This window comes from Chaetodon auriga, chromosome 18, assembly GCF_051107435.1.
Source record: "Chaetodon auriga isolate fChaAug3 chromosome 18, fChaAug3.hap1, whole genome shotgun sequence".
Lineage (NCBI taxonomy): Eukaryota > Metazoa > Chordata > Actinopteri > Chaetodontiformes > Chaetodontidae > Chaetodon > Chaetodon auriga.
In genome coordinates, this window is record NC_135091.1 from 6,186,887 (window position 1) to 6,209,184 (window position 22,298).

The following is a 22,298-nucleotide window of genomic DNA, read 5'->3' on the forward strand; positions in this document are numbered from 1 at the left end:
TTCTATCTGTAGCTCTAGCAAGTCACTTAGAAATATTCAGAATTCTTTTAGCTGACACAAGATGAATTTAGTTGTTGATGTCAATATCATGCAACAAAATCATGTTGCTCGAAAACAGAGTTATCTCTCCAATTCTGTTCTACGCTGTAACATCCCCTCCTGTCCCACATAATCCTTGTTTCAGTGTTTAACACGCTAAATTATTTTACAAAAGAGAACTTGGTTCCACTATTATTTAAGACCATTTTGTATTATTGCTATTCCTGCTATTGTCATTATTATTATTAGCCTGTGTTAACAGTCATAGGAGTTAGCTGATCGTAGAGCCTTTCTTATGGACAAAATCTCTCCTCTTGTTACTCCCTCTCCACATATGGAGGCTTTCTTGCTGTGTGACACTTCTCCGTAGCAACCCCGTCTTGTGCCACCACAGAGGCCCAAAACAGACTTGCACAAATGATCCAACTGTATAGATTCTTAGCAGGGTTTGGGAAAGGGGAAAACCTGAAAAGTCTGGTTTGTCATGTTCTGTTACACATGAACTTGCTTCGTCTCCAGCCCTATTCTCTACTTCTGAACATTGGTTATAGTTTAAAAAATAAAAGCTCCAGCTAATCAAAACAAACAGCTGCTTTTGTTGTTAGCTAGCCAATTAGTTGGCATGCCACACCAACAGGAGAGTGATAAATTGTTTATAAGTGGCCTATTCCAGACATCCAAGGGCCAAATCAGAATACACTGATGTGAAACTGATAGCTTTGTTTCTCAATTATATTTCTCTATATCGAGAAACACTTACAAAAACAAACTGTAACATTAAACTGTGTCTAGAGCTGATTCAGAGGCTAAAGCATCAATTCCTAGTCTAACACAGCACAGATTAGTTATGCTTATTGACTTCAGTTTAGAGAGGCTATGCCTACTAAACAGCCCCCAATATGGACACCTGTGAATGTTTTCTGTCTCTGTAATGCTCTCTACACAAAGCTACCATGTACAACACAACATAAGCTCTCATTCGTGTCTCCAGGTGTTGCCTCTGTACCATGTATGTGTTTGAGACTCACCTGGCTGACGCAGCTAGCCTGACTGAGGGTGCTGACGGCACGCATGTAGCTCTGGTTGCGAGAGCGGAAGGGTGGGGGATGAAAGGCGGCAGGGTCCAGCGTGACACTAGGGTGGGGCCGCATATCTCTTGTGGTTTGCAAGTGGTAGCCCTGGCTGAACAAGGACAGGGGGTAGGGATGGATACGATTGCATAGTTCAAAAGCCACACATGGAACAACACTGGAAGACAACGTACTGAACAAATCTACTAGCTAGCATCTATGGACATGGTGCGTCTTCTATTTGGGGTAATTCATGATTGAGAATTCAATCCGAAATCAGTGTCAGTCACTTGAATGACTCATCTCCTCACGGCAGTGTCTGAACTGCTGGGACCACCACTGAGCTATTTTTAATGACTGGAGTTTCAAGCTTCTAGTCTAGCTCCAAGTGTCCTATGAGAAAACAGCAAGTTTTCCATTCCAAAACTAGAGAGCATGTGTACAGCTTGTCTCTGGTTCTCATTAGAGAAACAATGAGAGCTAGGAGCTGCAATAATAAAAGATTATTATATTCTCCATCAGAGGCTAAGAAACAGGGCTGATTTGTTTGTGGACAAAAGTGATCAGAGCCCTGCTGAGGTGATTGTAACAAAAATAGCACAGAGCACTGAATGGCAGTAGGGATGATGGATGCATGACACTCCCCTAGGTTCATTAACTTTGGCTGTATCTGAAAATCACACTGTCTGAACTAACAGTCACAGAGGACAATAAGTAGTAGGACAACAATTAGTAGGAATATGCAGGTGAAGTAATATCACATAATGGAATATTAGGTAGTGCTGGGTAACAAGGCAATAGATACATGTCCACACAAAGAGACAAAAAGACCATTCAGAGTTCTAGTGGTTTAATTTTTCACCTCGCTGCAGTGAAGTATAGATGGACTAAATTAAATTGTGAAAAAAAAATTTGTTACGATGTTGTGTCAGAAAAGGTAGTGCACCCCAAGAGATCAAATTTGTTTGAAATTTTGAAAACCAGCTGTTTTTATTGTGACACTGGATTTAGACATGTGATCAGCACCACAAATTTCAACCTTCAAAACAACCTCTCATACATCTTCTCGTCATACAGCATACCTGAACAAAACAGTCAGTAACCTTACCGTAGGCCTTTCAACGTGTCAACAGTTCACCCAACCAGTACACAGAGACACATTTAAGCTTGCTCTCTTGAGTCTGACATTGTTTTAATGGGACAGTTTTTCTACAGACTTGTCAACAACATTGTGATGAGGCACACTGCCTGTGTAAGATGTTCGGCAAATATTGGAACTAGCAGACAAAAAGGTCACAAACAAAAAGCCCAATTGGTACTACAACATTCAACAGAGCACTACTTTACCTGATCTCATGAGTGATCACAGTTGTTGATCGAATGCCTGACCAATAATGTGCTTATAAAACAGCCAACAAGTACAGCCCAGCTCTAAATAGAAGCTTAACACATTTGTCCAAGCATGCATAAATGATGTGAGAAACAATAAAAAAAACTTATCCAATCATGTTGTTGCCAAGCAACTTCACTTGAAATCACCAAATAATGTAAAAAGTCTTCAAATCTCTCAGGGATAGCTGAGCAAAAAGCAGCATCAGCAAACAGCAGTTTTACTTGGACAGCATGTAGTCAGAGCAGTGAGTCTCAGATGGTTCTGATTTACAGAAACAAAAAGGCGACACTGATCTCTCTCAGAACCCTACTTAACATACTGAATATGCTTTTACCAGAGTTTTTTTTTTGCAGAGACACTTACAGGAGCATGTAGTTAGCAGTTGAAATGCAAGTCGTGTGTATGAAACTTTTTAATCCACACTCCAGTTATTTCCCAAAAGTTATTATTTATTCCTTTTACTAAAATACTAATTATACTAATACTAGGGATAGAAGTGTGTGGAGTAGTTTGCATTACTAAAAGAAAGGTCTTGATGCAGTATTGACTTGCACTATCATTGCTCACTGTGAGCATGCTGATGAAAGGCTCAGAAAACATTGTTGTAGCTCTGGTGATTTCTCTCTTAAGTTTCCAGTTGTATTGACACTCGAGAAACGCCTTGCGTGACACCTTCACCAGTGCATTCAGTGCATACATCAATGTGCAACACTGAAGCTTAACCTGCACCGTTTATACTGATGTTGTAGTACAGTCCATGTACCATTTACTACTGTCTGTCCAACAGTCCAGTTACTGCATCTTCAAAGTTGAGAGGACACACACTGTAACAGAATCTAAGCTCATGTGATAATAAAAAAGAAAAACCTGTTTGTTGACACTAAAGCAATCACCCATTCCTTGAAAATAAAATACTGAAGAGAATGTCAGGTAAATGTAAGGTAAATTTCTAAAATGTCAAGTGTGAAATGCAATGCGTCCCTTTGCATCCTTTTGCCTTATTTTCTGCATACCCTCTGAGCAACAATAATCCATTAATGGTTTCATGAAATGAAGTAGGATAAAATGAAATCAACACATAGCTTAAGCTTTGACATATTGAGCTAGGCAGCCAGGCCTACCTTTGGGAGTCTAAATGGGGTCTCTGCATGGCTGATTTGAGGACAAGAGCATCAGGCCGAATGGCCTTCTGTGGGGAGGTCTTAGGGCTGGTGTCGGAGTCACCACTTTCATCATCCACCTCCCCCATAGCTTTGACATAGCTACTGCTACGCATCCGCCGACACGGGATCTCATCATCCTTCTCACCTGGGTATCCACTCCACTCATCCTGGGGCACCTGTGGGAGATAACACATGTGTGTTCAATACTATGTACACAGTCATAGCCATAAGGTTATAATACCTTTTTATTATTATTATTATTTGTTTACTTGAGCCAATGTCTGTGCTGACTGGTTAAACCATGGTAAAGATGTAACAGTGGGATGTCCTGCTCAGAGACAAAATGTTAGGCTGGTACAGTCAACTACACCAGAGATATTATTTGCAAGTACAATGGGGCCCAATTAGCCAAAAGAGTGTGAGAACTGTATGAGTCAAGTAATCAAATAAGCTCAGGCTGGTTTTTCCCTAACAGAAAATTAAGCTGATTCACCTCCTTGGTTTCAAACTCCACCTCTGTTTCATTCCCTTCTGAGCTCTCAAATTAAAGCTCAATGCTTAACCTTCGACAAACCCGCTGGACCTGATTCCTTCAGCTGGAGTTAAGCTAGCTTCCTATCTGCAGCCATGGACAGGCACTTATCCTTCTTATGAAAAACATTAAATATTTTTGATGAAATTGTTTAAACCAAAGCAACCGTGGAACTGGACAACTACAGGAGTAACTGTGTCCACAAGAGCCATAACTCCTGTGCATATCCCAAGTAAAGCATGACAAAGTAACTTGTCACTGTACTTACATTGCTTTTTTTCGCTACAGTTTAATTACCAGTAATTACATGAAGCTTGTTGGTGAATATTGTAGAACTAAAAACTTATTATTCAAACAGACACATTATCCGTGTACTTGGCAGGAATAATGACACAGGCAGACAGGGGACTAATTCTGAACTTGTTTGCCTGCTGTTCTTCCTGTCATTACTGCATGTGGCCCCTGGAGGGCCACAAAGAAGCTGCTTCACTGTGCTCTGTCGATGGTTTGGAAAAACATCCAAGCAAATTGTCTGTTTCTCTCCATGGTGCTGAAACGTTCAGCCGCTGGCTCGCTTTTTGCTGTGTCTGAAATCACAATGTACATTTGCAATTGAGTGTCAAAATTCGGAATGTCCAATGTGTAAAATGTATTCAGCCTGTCACAATCTAAAAAAGACTCCAAAGCATGTACATATATTTTCTGTCTGTCGTAAACACCATTAGGGTAACAACAGGTTTAATGTGAAGAATGAGGTTTTTAGGCTTAATGGCCTGAATACTTGGACAGTTGTTTTCTGTAACTTAATTCATGGGCTTTGGGGTCATTTTCGAGTTAGATTTGCATCTTTGGCTCTTATGCTGAATGACGGTCTTTTCTCTGGCTTCCATTTAAGGTTCTCTTACAGTTCTATTTGCAACCATTCATCTGTATGATTATCTTTAAGTGTGCTTCAGCAATACTCCATCAAGAGGCATTTTAATCACATAATATATTTATTGCTCTATGGTGCAATACAATAATCAACGATACATCACGTGTGGTAGACATATCTGTGTAACTGAAGCAGAAATGTGTCTCCAAAGACAAATCTTTTTTTTTGCAAAGCAGTGAACCTTTAATGTAATTATTCACAGTTATGTTTCTCTGACTTTTATTAACGGCTGAGTTGTGTGATGAAGGGAACAGATGAAGTGTAATGATGGCACAAAGTTCCAGCTTTTAGAACACACATGAAGTAACATTACACCATCATTTAAATAAGACAGAGATATTAACTGAGAAAAAAATAAAGTGCAAGAGGACCCTTTTGATTTTAAACACACTTGTTTGACCTTTTTTTTTTTTCATGTATTTTTTGAAGTTGGCTTTAATATTCTTGTGGTCATGAAGCAAATGCCAACATTGAAATGCAGTGCATCCTGCAACTAATTTAGAGCATTTTAAGGACGAAAGAGCACTGGTAGATATTCAAGTTACAATTTTCAATATTTTCACGTGGCAGTGGTTCATGTTAGCCCCGGTTCATCAAAGCCACCTCACTTGCTGTTCTAATTACCTTTATCAGCTAGTTCTTTCACTGTAAAATCCTCTGCTGCATTAAGAGCTGTGGGTTTTGAATGTCCAACAGCAGCAACAGTAGTTTGTCTGGAATAAACATTAAAAGTGGGTAGCCAATGTTTATTAGCCTGATGCTGCCTGGAAGTGTGTGGGAGTGTAAGTGAAGGCTCTTTCCCATCTGTATTCTTTTGACTAGTAGGTGGCAATAACAAGGAGCACTGCATCCTGTGAGAGAACTGGTCATGTACTGTGGATATTTATTTTACACACAGATTTACACTGATTGTGCTGTGGGTTAAAAGCAGGACCTTAGTGGCAAGGCTTATGTGCTATATGTATATTTTTGGTATGTTTGCATAAGTTTCACCCAGATGCTAGTTTCTTTAACACAAACCAAGATGTTTGGACTGTTCAAAGCGGAGCACTGAATCAAAGGCAACACAGGTTTATTTAGGTTGGGTGCATTTGCTCTGTGGTCTGGAGAGTTGTTTCTTTCTTTGAACTTAGTATTTTAAGATACTACCAATACTTTACAGTAGGCTGGATCCATTGGTGAATCCTTCATGTAGATACATTGTGGTATTTTTGTAATACATACAACATTTGATAAATTTTTCCACTTTTACCAATTGCAGCATGCCAGCATTTTAACTTATGTTAAAGTTAACTATGTAACTTTAATAGCATCCATATCTACTCTTCCATTCATTAATTTTAATAGAGTGCATGTTTGTGGTTTGGAAGAAAATTAATCTGAAGTACCGGGTGAGACTGATCAGCACTTTTCTAGGAGGCGCTCAAATACTATTTTACATCTGCAGGATCATCAAACCAGTTGGATGGGTAAAAACAACCTTTGAGAATAACACTCATATTTCAAATCAAGACATGGGCATACTTAATTCAAGGATTTGTAGAAAAGATTAATAGAATTTGCCTTACACTCTTAGCGGTGATGCAGTTTGTGTAGTTTTATGCTTGCACAGCAAAGACTGCCAATCATACCCCTGAGGCCTGGGGCTGTAACTTTTTAAATCAGCACACTGTCATTAATGGCACAGCATCACTGCTAATACAAAAAACGTATGAACTCTTAAATTAACTTTGACTGACTGCTAAAGGAGCACAGCATATGTTTTGACATACTGGGCCTTAAAATAAATCTAAGATTGTGATAAAAACAACAGAAATCATCAACATTCAAATACATATACAATCACAGCCATGACATCATGGAGCATAAATAGCTTTTCATGTCTAATAACTGTAAACAGTGACAGGTCTTAACATTTAGCATCGGGATTAACATAGTGATGAAGGAGCTACTGCAACAGGCTGCCACCTAACACAGCACCATCTTGCAAGTGATTGTGTACTTATTACTGTACACTGTGGCATTCTGCTACAAATGTCCACACATAACCAAGTGCTCATGTACTGAAAACCAGTAGGTTTTAAATAGATTTTCATGTGATTGAAATCAAGGTAGAGTATATCCAGTTTAAGTCTTAAAAATCAATTACTTTTATTGTTTCTGATTTTCATATTTCAGTGTTCTGGTTACATTTTGACCACCTTGACCTGGTTTTACAGAGCTTGAACTGAGATTTATGTTGACAAATCAGATTCTTCTCAGGATTTAAATCAATGCCCTTAACAGACACAGTGAAGGTTTGTGATGCTGAAGATGGCGATTTATGATGGCAATGTGTCACACGCGACTTGCTCTGGCACAGTATTGATTAGGCATGTACCAAGTGCGCCACAGTGTCGGTGTGTAGTGTAGCTGTAGCAGTTGTCCCTGTGGATGGTGCGGCTTTAGCTCTTGAAACAACAGCCTCAGGCGCAGGGCTGTCTCTAATGATCTGACTGTTACTCACTTTGCCCAATCATAGACTGTTGCTGTTTCTCTGCCACAATCGCTGAACTGTTCTCACAGCAGAAAGCAGAGTGGCTGATACCCCCCTTGCCTTTTTTTTTTTTAACAACCAGAGGTAGAGTAATGCTTTCTCTATCACTTCTGTTCTCACTTTCTGTTCTGGTCTGCCATCTGCCCCACTCTAGGTTTCTCCTTTAACACCCAATATCCTCACTGTCTTGATGGCCCGCTTCAGCAGGGCAGACAGGTGAAGGACTAGACAGCATAAGGCACTTACATGAAAACATGAATTTCACCACAATGGGAGGTGGCAATTGGGAAAGCGTAGAAAGATTTAGAGATGCTAATAATAGCAGCCATTGCTTTCCACCATCATTAATCTCGTATATTTTACTCAGATGTTTTCCCCAAACGGATTTGTAGTCAAGATGAATGGGGTTCTGAAGCCTTTAGACCATATGTTACTAGAACTCTCCTTTGAAACCAAAACAAATGAACTTCTTTTGGGCAGCATGGCTCACTGCCTCAGCACCGAAACACTACATTTCAGTATGAAACAGCAAAGTAGGACAATGAATGATGATTATTCAGTTCTCTGGTATTATGATATTAGGCACCATCTTTGTGTGTCATCTGCTTAAAAAATGAGAAAGTACTTCCCAACCCTGCCTAACTTGGCAAGTAATGTGAAAATTAGCTGGCCTGCTTCTGTCTTCCTTCAAAGACCTATCAGTAAAATTATCACGCACACTAATCAGCTGTGCATACATTTATCCTCTCCCACATGGGTGGAATAAAATGCAGCAGTTGTCTGGAAACTAAATTAATCAGGCTTAAAGACAGCAATAAAGTAAAAGAATCATTTTCCTCCTTATGCACGACCATTGATCGTCTGGGGCTGTGGTTAATAAGACAGCCATCACTCACGGAAGCATTGCGCTGCCTCATTAGATTTACCTTATTTCTGTGCTCATTTGATGCTGTACCTGAAAGATGTTCAGCTGTGCCCATGAGGCAGCTAGACAAGCAAGGCAAGTAACTAATGAGGGTGTACCTCATTAGTTACTACTAAACACTGAGAATACTTTGTGTGAAAATAACCTTGGGGTGAAGCGTATTCACTGCAGAGGGTGATTTCATAAGACCATGCAGCAGATGTTAACGTGTGTCTACTGTAGCACACAAGACCTGTGAGAACTGGCAAAACAATTTGTAGTTCGTAAGCGAAGGAGTGCTGTAATTTCCTCCCACAGTATGCCAGGTAGTTGTTGGCTGTTGAAGAGGTAAGATGTGTGATTTGTGCCACTGAATGCAATCTAGTGAATTCTGAAGTTTTGACAGCTTAGTCACCTACTTGTTGTAAATGCATTAAGTAAGTGAAGGATGTTAAACCCCCTGTCACCAGAGTGCTGATTGTTACCCAAATCTGTCTTCTTAATTTTGATTGAAGCATGTACGTAAAGGTATATGCCCTGTCGTTTTACTTGGGCATAAACTTCCAGAGTCTGTAAATGCAAGAGACATTATTTGTTGCAATGGCCGCTATACATCATAGGGAGGACACCAGCTGAACCTTTATGAATGCAACAGGAGATACTCTAACAGAGACATCAAGAAGAGACAAAGTTCCTCCCTAGATAATCTTTTCAAATTCCCACTGACACTGAATCAAAGGAACTACACTGGCTATGTTTCAGACAAGGAAGGGCAAGAACATATGATTGATTGAAGCTATGTGATTAATAGAGTACTGCAGAAACCTTGCACTGTATGCATTTACTGCACACTCAATACTGTTTCTCACCTTCATGCCTCATGATGTTGGGACCAGGCCAGAACATCATTTATTTACACTCTGTTTACCTAGTTTAATCCTGCTATAAAATGTAGGATTCTTCTTACACAGATGACCTGGCAACTTAGTGATAGCTATGTCATAATTTGTAAGTCAGTCTTAGAAGCATTGAATAAAACTTTAAAGAAAGTGAAACGAATACAGACTAGAATTACAGCCTTGTGGTTGTATGCCTCCGCCAACCATTCACGTTGCATTTACGTCTGTCTGTCCAGACTCATGTAGTGAAGACTGAAGGAATTTAAGGAATGTAGTGTTTTTTTTTTTTGTTTGTTTTTTTTTGCAAAATGGAAGTTATCACTGTATTGACATATCGTTCCATTGTAGAAAGTAGGAAAAATGTTTTGTCAAGTTGTTTTTTTTAGACTCAACTGATTGAAAGCAGGTATGCAAATTTGAATCTTTTTTTATTTTTTTTTATATTCCCCCCCCCATCATGTTAACAGTTTGTATCTCATAAGCTGCACGCCACAACAGAGGCTGCTGGCTTTAGGAAGCTAGCCTGAAGACTTGACACCTACTAAAACGAGATTATGTCAACAACTTGCCCAACGCAGACCTGTCCTCCTTGTGACAAGTGAACACAGACCTAAAGGACCCAGACACATCAAACAGATAAAATCCGATGAGCACACAGAGTGTTGACCACGACGCCAGTGTACAGATCCCCCCTCACTTATTCCACTGAATAAGGCTCTCAGTGTGGACACGCTCAGTGCAGAATGTGCTCATGTGGCAGCTGCTGGGTCTCTGCCTGCTGACACATAAGCTTGTCAAATGCCAGTGAAAGAGCCTCTGTATTGACAGCCTTTCTGTCCACATGGCACACAGGCAACTGCAGTTTGTGTGTCTTTGTGTGATTGTGCACTGCACATACGATCAAAGTGCATGCACTGGGCAAAAATTCAACCTCTCTTCCCTCTCCATCAAGGACAGGAATGCATCTTCTGCCTAAGAGAATTATATATGGCTTGTATGAGTGCAGCACCATTCAAACCCACGTTAATTAGTCAAACAAATAAGGCGGATGGTAAAAGGTGGTTACAGTGCATGTGTGTAACTCGGTTTTAGTGACGTGTGGCCAACACATTTTTACATGTGAGGTACAAGTGCCATCATAATGGGTGCAATGTGATGAAAGGGCTAGAGCAGGTCAATGCAATGTAAGTGGATGGCATACATCATCTTTAAGGGGGAGTTGGTGCTCTCAAGCTTTAATAATAGTCAATAACTTCAGCTCTTCTCATCTTCGGACCTTCTGACCATTTCATAATGGGCTGAGAGGCCAACTTGAAATGTGTTATTGAAAGGTGCAGAGTCTCGAAGCACAAACATACAGCTAGACCCCCCTTTTTGTTTTTTTTTTAATTCACATTTCAGAAGGCACTGGAATCCCAGTCACATTGTTGCCATTATTTATAGATCTTCAATCACCTTCATGTTTATCTATTTGAAATGGGAATTTATTAAGCTCACAGTATTTTAATGCTCATTGTGAGGCACTCTGGGCGAGAGCATATGCTGAGCCCTGATTATAAAAAATGAAAAGAAATTGAATCAATGATAGCCAAAACCCCAAACACTTGGCTTTTGACTGTACTTTTGAAGCCAGTACCTGTGGCTAAACTAGTTCAGTCTCTTAATGTGTCAGTGGGGTAGCAAAAAGCTGTGAATAGCATTTAGAGGGTAGATGATAATGTGCAACCTCTTACGCCAACTCTGGCTAAACTGTATGTACTTTTCATGAAGACACCTTGTCTTCTTGTTTTCCAATGTTGCACTCTAGCTCAGGTAGCCCTTTATTCTCACTGTCTTCCACCATGACATTGATTGATCTCTGCATCTTAATAGACAATAGCTCCCTGAGGTGACTACACAAAAGGGAATCCTGGTTAAATATATTAGCTTCTTGCAATGGACACTGTAATTGCCCTCAGGAGAGTAACAGAAAGAAAGGTGGAATTCGAAAGCCCCCCCCTCACAGGATTTAATCAATACATCAATCACTGCATTTCACTCAAAGGGGCTTCTGTGGGCATGGGTGGATATTGATCTCAGTTATTGTTTGTTAGATTTTCAAATAAGTGATTTTCAGGGTTTCTATGCATTTACTGCCCTTTCAGTCTATCACTTAAATTCAGCTTTGAAATACTCTCTGTTTTGTTAGCCCTTTATATACTGTACTGTATGTTTGATAATGAAAAGAATCATAGTAAATGGCTTGAAGTAGGCTGCGTATTTGAACTTCTGAACAAAGAGCAGCACCATTACTGCATGTTATGGTTGTGTGGGCAATTAAGTGCAATTATAGTACCTGGAGTAACTAAAATCAATGTTCCAAACTCCCATCTTTAATTTCTTAAACTGCTGTAAATTAAACCATTTATTCTATGTTAACTCTTTACTCCTTAAAAGTAAATATGATTGACAGGTTGACAGACACTAGCAGCTGCTCCATCTCAAATAAAATAGGCAAAAAAGAATGGAATAACAACAAACTGTTACTTTATTACCAAATATCCTACTTTAATGTGAAATTTGTAACTAGTGTTTAATTATTATTTATTTTTTATATTTAAAACCAAAATTTAGTGCCACTCACCTGCAGGTAGTGACATGTCCGCAATGAAGGCTTGAGGTCCGTGTGCATCATGGGTTTCTCCAGGTTAAGCGATGACTTCCTATAGGCCTCCTTTGCCTGGCTGACTGTCAGTGTCGACCAGGAGCTCCTCTTCATGAATTTGCCCTCGGGCGCCATGGCCATGCTCTCACAGGCTGAGCACTTGACATCATTGTTACTCTTAGAGGTCTTGAGTGACAGGTCTCCAAAGTGGTGGCTGTGCATGGATTCTGGGTAGCAGTGGCTGACAGGTTCCCCGTGGTGCCGCGACATGACACTGGGTGTGCGGTAGGTGCTGTCACTATCCAGGTTGTCATCGGAGCTCCACCAGCCACCAGAGCGGTGCTTACGTTCTTTGCTCTTGCTCCTCTTGCTACCGTGTTTGGTGGAGTGGTGGCCATGATGGTGATAACCTCCTCCTCCTCCACCTCCTACAATATCACCCTTTGTGCCGTTCATCTTGGATGATCCCTCCAGGGAGTGGGACTTGGTGAAGAGCTTCTGGACAGAATGAACAAGGTGTCTGATGCGGCCAGGACTCTCGCTGCGTTGCTCAGTGGTGGTGGAGGTGCGCTGGTACTGTAAAGTGTGGAAGCCATCGCGATGTAGTGGCAGTTGTTTTTCAAACTGGTCTAGCAGGTTAGCAGGAAGGCGGTTGCTTTTGGTGCCGGCGTAATGGGAGGAGGCAGCTGCCGCAGCTGCAGCAGCAGCTACGGCCGGGGAGGTGGCAGAGGCTGTGATGGCAGCACAGTCGTCCCGTGTTGCTGAGTCATAGTACTGAGAGCTGTAGTGCATTCTGGGGAAGGTGCTGCTGGAGATGTGGTCAGACGCAGCAGCTGGTGGCATCATGACAGGGGACATCATCATGCAGTCAGAGTGGATGGAGCTGCGCGGTGAGTAGCGGTGGTGGAAGTCCATGGGGCAGCTCTCTGTGGGGCTGAGCAGGTAGGATGAGTGCCGGGAGTCAGAGCCATGATGAGTGTGGAGGTCATGGACGTGGGGGTCATAGTCCGAGCCATAGGGTAAAGGGATCTGGTGCTGGGAGCGGCTGCCCGATAAGCCCTTCATGTTCCTGGCTGGAGGGAGGCGTCTGCCTTCATTGACCTTTCGAGACGGGGACCAAGGTGAAAACTTCTGGTCTGTGTCAGAGAGGAGGAAACAAGGAAGACAATAAAGGAATGAGATACACGTGAGTTTAAGAGATAATTGCTCTGAACAGGTTTAGTTATAGTTATTCTGTTTCCAATTATAATAAGAGCCATTGCTGTTATGGTTCTTTTCATAATAAGAGGCAAGCACATGACAGATAAACACTCTAATGGGATACTCTTTACATTCATCCGACATTCTCAATTACAGGAGAATTATTATTATTATTATTATTGGTACAAGAATCTCAGCAACACTGACATTTTATGTGCATGTACATAAAAAGTATGTAAATATTTCATCCTCACATGTTATGCTGTTTCTAGCACAGTATACCCCGTGGGACCTATAATGCAAGTGAACAGCCTTGCAAAGGAGAGACCATGATAAGTGGGAAGTTATTACAGTAGCACACATGGAAATATAAGGATTTCTAACTAAGAATGCCTGATCTTAATTACAGAGCTTTGAAGTTAACTTAAGTTGTTAACCTTTCTAATGAAGTCAGTAATGCAGGTAGTGTAGCAAAAACCCTGCAGTATAAGAAGACATGTCATCCTTTATTGATCCCCATAGGGAAATTTATTCTATATGTTTAACCCATCCTAAGTACTCGGAGCAGTGGGCAGCCACTGTGCAGAGCCTGTGGATCATCTCCAGTTCTAAACCAGTACTGACAGGGAACCCACACAAACTCAGGGAAAACATGCAAATACCACACAGAAAGACACTGACCTGCTTGCTGCGAGGCAACAGTACTAACCACTGAGCCACTATCCTGCTCACACATGACGAACATGACAACTCTCACTGTACTGCTCTTAATATAATGGAGAGGCACAGATATATTTCTCAAGAGACATATTTCTCTTTTTAAGTCTGATAGAAATCCCTTCTTTTCTGCAGGCAAAGGGTTTGCGCTTGGTACTTTATGACACACTATGTGTCAGATGCCATCTGAAAAGGAGTAGTTCCACTTCTGCCCTCAAAACAGCTTGGAGGTTTTAAAGCTCAGTTAAAGGAAATTTACTACTAATGTATAATATGTCAGAGATTACCAATTTTCTCCTTCAGGCTATGATGACTTGAATTATCTTGAATATTTTTTGCACACAGCTGATTTTTATTGTTTCCCATGAGGGCAGATATCAGTAGAAGAGTTTCATCTTTATATGGGCCAATGAAGAGGATACAGGAGAAAAATACAGAACAACAACAGATATATGCTGTAGATGTTTATTAGTGAGACACTGATGAGCATGAATCATAGAAAGTTCTAATAGTAGCATATTGATAGATTGACGATGAGTCAGCTGCTAAGAATGGCTGTTGCTTAATACAGTATGACCATTGGAGGTAAATCTAAAAACTGACACACGGCTCCAAAATACAGTAACGCTGAAAATGGAGGGTGGATGAAAATTGCCTAACATCCTTTTCATACCTGATATTGCCACTGTCAGTCAGAGTACAGATGTAAAACTGCATCAAAATGCTTTTATCTTTTGACTTTGATAGTCAACTTTTCTGGAAGCAAAACATCAGGAAACTCAAAACATCAGGAGTCTGACCCGGAGCCTGCAAACACCTCTTTAAAAAGCAAAACCCCAGTTTGCTACAGTTCATCCAATGTATTTCTTCATAAACCTATCCCACAGCAATACTGTAAGTAGGGAGCCAATTCTCTCAACAAATTGAGCTAACTCCTCTGGAATCTGTGATAAAAGTATTATTTCTCCAGCCCTGCGGTGGTGAACCAGTTGTTATCAGCTATGCCTAATTATTTTGAGAAGAGCTATGCACATCACTGGGCGGTGATCACAAAGAGCAACAAATTCTATACTACTTCAAACAGACTTTCAGATGAGAGATTTTAGTTGCTTCTATATGAAGTGTCAAAGTTCAGCATGGCCTCTTAAATCCCTTTTATTGCTGAATGGTGAATGCTGCTCACAGCTGCCTGTGAGTTTTTCTCTATGTTCATACAGTGCTGAAACAATATGAACATAGTAAGCTCATATTTAATTATACATTCAACATTTATTGCACTTGCTATTAAAAATGTAAAAAATATATACATTATGTTAAAATGCATATCAAGGCAGTTCCTTTCCATTCATTCCACTCAGTAACATGGAGACTGTATTGCTTTGGAGAATGGAAGTACAGTTCTCCAATTTCTCTCATTATTACTGTGGGCAGAGCAATCTGCGGTAAATGAACAACAGACCTGCACTTCAAGTCACAAAGCTTCGAGGACACAGTGTCTGCATGCAACACAGGAGTTTTATAATTAGTATCCAAGAGGCACTGTGAGTCAGTGGGATCAGCTCTTTGTGTCTGCAGCTGGTAGTACCTCATTGGTAATGTTCGGAAACTTAGAAACTTGAGTGCTCTGTTACAAGCAAAATGTCCAAACATCTGCCTTCGATTCAATTTTCATTTCTTGATTTATTGAAGTCTGCACTGCAGATGCTGTATTTGAGACATTAACTACAGAAAACCTCTCTCTTGGATGTGTTGACTAGTTCTTAGTACTTCCAAATGCAAAATACACATTTTTGATAATCAGGGTCTAATAAAATTAAATTCTGGTGAAGTTGTGCAGTGTAAATAAGTAAGTGTAAATTGTTTGACAGAACTAGAGTCATCAAATGTCTTTATCCAAGAAGTGATTAGCTACTTATTTAAATTCTAACTTGGTGTTTCAGTCAGCATTTAAATTAATCCATCATTCCCCAACCCTGTTTTTTTAGAATGTACCACTGTCAAAAGGCACTACCAATATTTATTATTTTCCATCTTCCTCCCACTCAGACTGATGCACAAATCTTGATCGTGATTTCTGTCCTCTGTGGCCTATCAAGAAACGATCTAAACCAGAACTTTTTAACAAAACAAGCAGTGTTATTAAAAGCATCTGTCATCATGCTCATCGTCTTGCATAACAATTACAGCCTACATCTTGCCAGTATGTGATAAAAGCTGTAAGGTAAACGGAGATGATGCCGGAGCGCCTTGAGTGTCTGCCATTCCCCTGTAATTAATTATTTTAAGTTCTCTGCAGCAGGAAACCCCAGTCTGGAACAGTGCACACATCGTCTTACATAACATTTGGGATCTCTGATCTCACACACCATTTCAAAGGAGCCAGAAATAAAATGCACAGTTGTCATGGCAACCACTGCTGAAAACCCAGGAACTGTAATGGGATTTTCAAGGTTGTTTAGGGTGGATCCCGGTTTAAAAAAAAAAAAAAAAAAAAAGGAAATGAAAGACACACACAGTATACACTCAATCTTCATTTACCGTATGGACTGCTGTGTTGGGGAGGATATCCAAACTGCAGGAGCTACAATTTTTTGATAAAGGTAAAATGTGTCATAACATACTGTTAGCGAGGTTCACCACTTTGTGAAAAAGTGTGTGGGGAGATTGTCCAGCAGTTGAAGAATGTGTGTAAATTTGCAAGGAATTTAATTATTTCACAATTTACAATCCATAATATCATTCAAAGATTTAGAGAAGCTGGAGAACTCTATACATAGAGGGCAAAGCTGAAAACTAGTATTGAATGTGTGTGACCTTCAATCACTCAGGTAGCACGAACATTAAAAACCAACATGATTTTATGAAGAATATTTCTGCACGGGCTCGCAAACCCTTTGGAAAGTAATTACAGTTCATCACCCCCAAAAAAGTGAAAGCCATACAGTATATCAACAACATCCATCCAACTTCTCTGTCTGAGATGCACTGACACAAAGCAAAGTGGAAAAGTGTGCTGTGGTCTGATGAGTCCACATTTGAAATTGTTTTTGAGAAATCATTGATGTATCCTCCAGGCTAAAGAGAGAAAAGGCCATCCAGATTGTTCTCAGTGCAAAGCTCAAAAGCCAGCATCTGTGATGGTATGGGGTGTGTTAGTGCCCGTGGCATGGCTAACTTAGACAGCTGTGAAGGCATCATTAATGCTGAAAGGTCCATGCAGGATTTGGAGCAACATATGCTGCTATCCAGACAATGTCTTTTTCAGGGACACCCCTGATTATTTCAGCAAGACAGTGCCAAGCCACTCTCTGCACATGTTTACAACACTGGCTTCCTCGTAAAAGAGTGCGGGTACTTGACTGGCCTGCCCTAGGTCCAGATCTGTCTCCCATTGAAAATGTGTGGTGCATTATGAAGGGCAAAATATGACAATGGAGACCCCGGACTGATGAGCAACAACTGAAATCGTATATAAAACAAGAATGAGAAAGAACTTCCCTCAGTTCTCAAAGGCTTACTGAGTGTTGTTAAAAAAAAAAAAAAAAAAGGTGAGGTAAGGCAGAGGGAAACATGCCCAGTCCCAACAAAGCATCAAATTACAAATGAATGTATATTTACAAAAAACAACAAAGGTTATCTGTTTGAACATCAAATATCTTGTCTTTTTTGGAATCGGGGTTATAACATCACTTCTGATGTCTTATAATGTGGCTGTCAGAATTTAAATGTCTCTAACTGAGGGATACCCACCCTTGCATGAGCTCCCTTTGAAATGAAGTTGGGCAACAAAACACTTTTGAATCACTAACCCTTAAAACCCACCGTTTTTGCAGGTTTTTACCACCGTACAGACTTTCTTTGAAGGTCAATAATTGTTTTCATTAGAGCATTTCATTTCGTTTTTGTCATTGCCTTGCTTTGAATTTTGGTTTAGCTACAGTAGAAAATATTAAAACACACTATTATTCATTAGAGGGTATAATCCTCTATATAATTTGATTCATTTTCACATTTCATTTTTGTCTTTTAGCAGAGGTTCTACTTGCCTGGTTAATATTAAAACACTGTGTGAACATAAGGAGCAGTAGATGTGGTGTTTTGGAGAGCTTCATTGTAATAATCACTGTATAGTGAGTATAGTACCGTTCTTCGATGCTCCTCTCTTTATCTCATTTCCACCATCACAGCTCTGTGTTGTCTCCCTTAGTCCCCTCTCACTATCTCTCAAATTCACTGCATTGAAGTTGATGACATCAACTGGTTGCTTAGGCAACAAAATGTTTCAAATTAAGGCTAACAATAGTAATGAATACACAGAGATTGTGTGTGTGTGTGTGTGTGCGTGTGTATGTGTGTGTGCCTACATACATGCACATGCATGCGATCTGTTGTGCACAGTGTGATCAGATCCAAACTCGTTCTTCCAAACATGAAGCGATTTGGTCGTCTGACAGTGTGTCAGTATGCTTGTGCACTCACTGGAGAGGCTAAGCATCCATCAACATGTACTTTAAATGCAGTTTCACTTATACAGTGAGGTCTGAACCAATTGAAAAAATGAATCTTGCTTTGTATAGTAAACAACATTTTATGTTTAGCAATTTGCATTATCTGGTTGAATCAAACTGTATAATTTTGATAATTCACAATACAATAACACGTTAAAGGCACCTTTGAACCCTGGTTTTCCAGTTACAGGCTTTACATCTTGTGTCTGTTTAGGCCAAACTACATTGGATTGATTGGCTCATCTAGCTTGATATGCAGTTTCATCTGAATGCCATGACCCACTAAGTTGTCCAGCCACCATCATTGTTTTTCTGGTTCTGGTAGTCTTACAAATAGCTATTAATTAGCAACCGCTCTGGTATGAGAAAATTTTCCAGGCATGAACCATGTCCATTGATCTGTCATACTTCTGCATGCTAATGTACTTCAGTACAATGATTCTCTAAAAAAATGTAGTGTCACCCTTTCATGAAGCATGTATGAATTTTGGAAACTTTTAGAGGTAATGGTGTTGTCAGTTTTGAGGCCACAGTTGGAAGGGATTTGGCTTGCGCTGTATTGGACAGATGCTCATGCTAATGTTAATCCCCAGTTCATACCAGCCAGAATCGGGCAGATTCAACAATCACGTATTGCTACATAGCAACATGAATATCGTGGAATCTGAAGTACACATTCAGATGACACGAAACATCTGCTTGCCCCCACATAGTGTCTGTATCACTGTCAGCCTGATCTGCATTTTCTCTCTACAATCACCCCAGTGTTCTGATTACATACACTCTCTTGAGGTGGCTTGATTACCCCATAATCAGCTGTTTAGAGACTAATCTTTCAACCCAGATTGGTTTCTTTAGCTATCAACCAATTCATTTCAAGTAGAGTCAATTTGACATAGATCATTTTCCAGAAAGAGACAGACTGAAGAAAACAAATTACCAAGAAGGTGCCAAAATGTTTCCACATTATGGATCAGTCCTTACACAGATGTAGTTTATAGCTGTGGTGTTATTATATACGATTACTTAAGCATTGCCCCTCCATAGGTCTGCAGATAAAAAAAGAAAATAGTGATTTTGTGGTATGTGTACGCTTAATTGGTATTACAAGTTTGTCCCTGGTACAATACAAAAGATCAAGTGAAGGGAGCTAAATATAGTAGAAGGTCAGCTCATCCAAAGTACTTTTGCAGGTGCTTAATCAAAACTCAAACTAAAGGCACGAACCAGACAAAGGATCCATACACTGCATTAATAGCTCCCAGTACATTTACAGCAGCATTTCAAGATCATCTTCAGGCTTTAACTTGACATATTGATTGATTGCTTGTTACCTTCGAACATTCTGACTGGCAACATCCCTATTTAATGTTATGGAAACGAAGTAGCCTGTGGCCGGTTTGCCCTGGAGAGCCGGAGGCCAGTGCCACCTGTCTCCAATCAATAATGAGGATGTGAAGGTGGAGAAGTCAAGTTATGGGAGTTCGTATCCTATAACAACTTTGTCTAGTATGACAACACAAACACACACTGACTGCCTGCCCGAGGAGGCTTGTGTCATCCAATATTTGCAACAGACTGCTCGGCAACTTCTGCTAATACATAGTGGCCAGTATGCTGTTCTCTGTGTGCGGGGGAGGTGACATGAAGGCAGGGGATGCCGGCAGGCTCAACAAACAGGTAAAAAAAAAAGAAAGAAAAAAAAAAAAAGGCTGTGTCATAGGGCTGAGTCTGGATACCCTGCAGGCAGTAGCAGAGGGGAGGATGAGCTCCTCAGCTCAGCTCTATCTTGGACAATACCACCCACTCTCCCTACGATGAGCTGATGCAACTATGGAGCACCTTTAGCCTCCAGCTCATCCGCCTGAGGTGAACCATGAAGTGTTTCAAGTGTTTAGTCAAACAGACTTCCATGTGCCATGCAGCTCTTACTTCTGATTCTATAATAGCACCAGTTTCAGTCAGCAAGCGAGTGCTAAAGCCTGGTCGCTGGCAAAATGTACCTGGACTGGACCAGTCTGCACCTGTGCCCTGCTCGGCATAATGTGTATGTCACACAAGAAGCCCCCCCGTTTTTATGTGCCTTCTGTGTATGTCAGCCAGTAGTTTTGAGTAAAAATCTGCACTGATTTTATTTGTAAGTCTGCAGGAGCATCAGTTCAAACCCCAGAAGAATTAGCCAAGGTGAAGACTACGTACAGAATACTGTCATCACCACCAGAGGTGCCTTTGAGCAACCCCTTCACCCCAAACTGCTCAGTGACCAATACATTGTTGTTCTTGGCAGCTTCCAGGTGTGATTGTGAAAGCAGAGCTGGAGAGTTGTCTAAAATGATAGTTGTGTTTGGATAAATATAGGTTAAAAAAAGCTAATCATGCACATTTGCACATCTGTGAGCATGTATTCATCTCCTGACAGTATAAACTGATTACGTGAGAGGAGAGCTAAATCCAGGAGCTGAGGGGAAAAGAAAAGGACATGAAGTGGGAGAGATTGATGGACTTTGGAGTCGACTGAATTAAGCTTCTGAAAGGCTTTTGCGAAAAGCAAGCAAGCTTGTTTCCATTTAAGGGTGAAGGGAACATTTCAGAAGATTACATTTACTGTTGAGAAGATTACATGAAGCCACGGTCTGAATGTAAATCAAACTGTAAGTTGATACACTGCATTCAAAAATGAAATACTTTACAAGACCTTTTCATGAAGGTGACAGTCTGTGCTGCCGCTGTCATACTGAGTACAAATGCTTCGAGTTGTCACGATTGATTTTTATTCTATGTTCTATGAATGCAAATACTCCCCCTTGGCTCTTTAAGTGCTCACATTGCAAGTCCATGAAACAGTGATGAGAGCCTTCCTGTATCACAGCTTATGCAACAGCTATTGTGGTGCACGATCAACAGGCTGTTTCCTCTCTACCTTAAATGTGCTTCTGTCAGCACCTGATGCAGCCTGTAAAACCTTTTTTTCCTCTTCCTGACAGAGATGCCACACACTGAGGGGGGAGGAGGGGAGGGGAGGGGGGAGATTAGGGCTAGTGCGGAAGAGAGAAAAGAGAGAGAGAGAGAGAGAGAGAGAGAGAGAGAGAGAGAGGGGAAAGCCTCTCTGCTCGCTCTGCTCTCTGGGAAACCAGTGTGCTGCTGGCTGCTAAGTTAAAGCTCTGCTGCTATGCTACAGTCAGCGCCTGGCCAGCATTTCCCAAGATGGTTGCATAACTTGGAATAAATGAGGCCTTCCTCCTCCACACCAATGCACAGCAAGCTAATGCCACAGGGAAGAACAGAGCAACAGGCAGCCAAACTGTAGCGCATGAATCACAGTGTTGAAAAATAACATCCTTGAGATAATTTATTGATCACCGTTGAGCAAAAACATCCGTTCTTAATCAATCGTTATTACTGGCGTGGATCTTTCCCTAGGCCTGACCTCTAAATTGAAGCCCGACCTCGATGTGTGGCGAGAACAAGCCACCATCCACTTGGAAACAAATCAAATCAGGTTAGTTACGCAGTTGTCAGATGATTCACATTCAAAGTGTCTAAGGGTTTACAGTTATACTGGAGGGCCAAAACAAGCAGGAAGCTGATATGAATACCATGAGAAGGGACTGCCAGCTTCTATCAACCTCAGTCTCTCACAGTCTTGGATAGCAGAACCAAACCAAGTCATTTTGTGTTGAATATGAACTACGTGAAAAACCAAAACTCTCCCAGTCGTCATGTATCTCATCTGCGAATGATTGATTGGTGTTGAAATGT

At 40.7% G+C, this 22,298-nt stretch overlaps 1 protein-coding gene across 8 annotated transcripts in view; it reads right to left on the minus strand.

Annotated features, from left to right (window-relative positions):
• Positions 1 to 22,298, minus strand: part of dlgap2b (discs, large (Drosophila) homolog-associated protein 2b) — a 98,295-nt gene that overhangs the window by 38,413 nt on the left and 37,584 nt on the right. For all 8 annotated transcript variants that reach the window (XR_013078483.1, XR_013078482.1, XM_076755679.1 and 5 more), the window contains 3 exons: positions 12,094 to 13,250; positions 3,624 to 3,841; positions 1,068 to 1,221 (listed from right to left, as the gene is read on the minus strand). Coding sequence is in view for 6 of the 8 variants with exons in the window: in XM_076755679.1 (XP_076611794.1) it covers positions 1,068 to 1,221; positions 3,624 to 3,841; positions 12,094 to 13,250 (1,529 nt within the window). In the remaining 2 variants the exon portion in view is untranslated. The remainder of the gene's footprint in view (positions 1 to 1,067; positions 1,222 to 3,623; positions 3,842 to 12,093; positions 13,251 to 22,298) is intronic.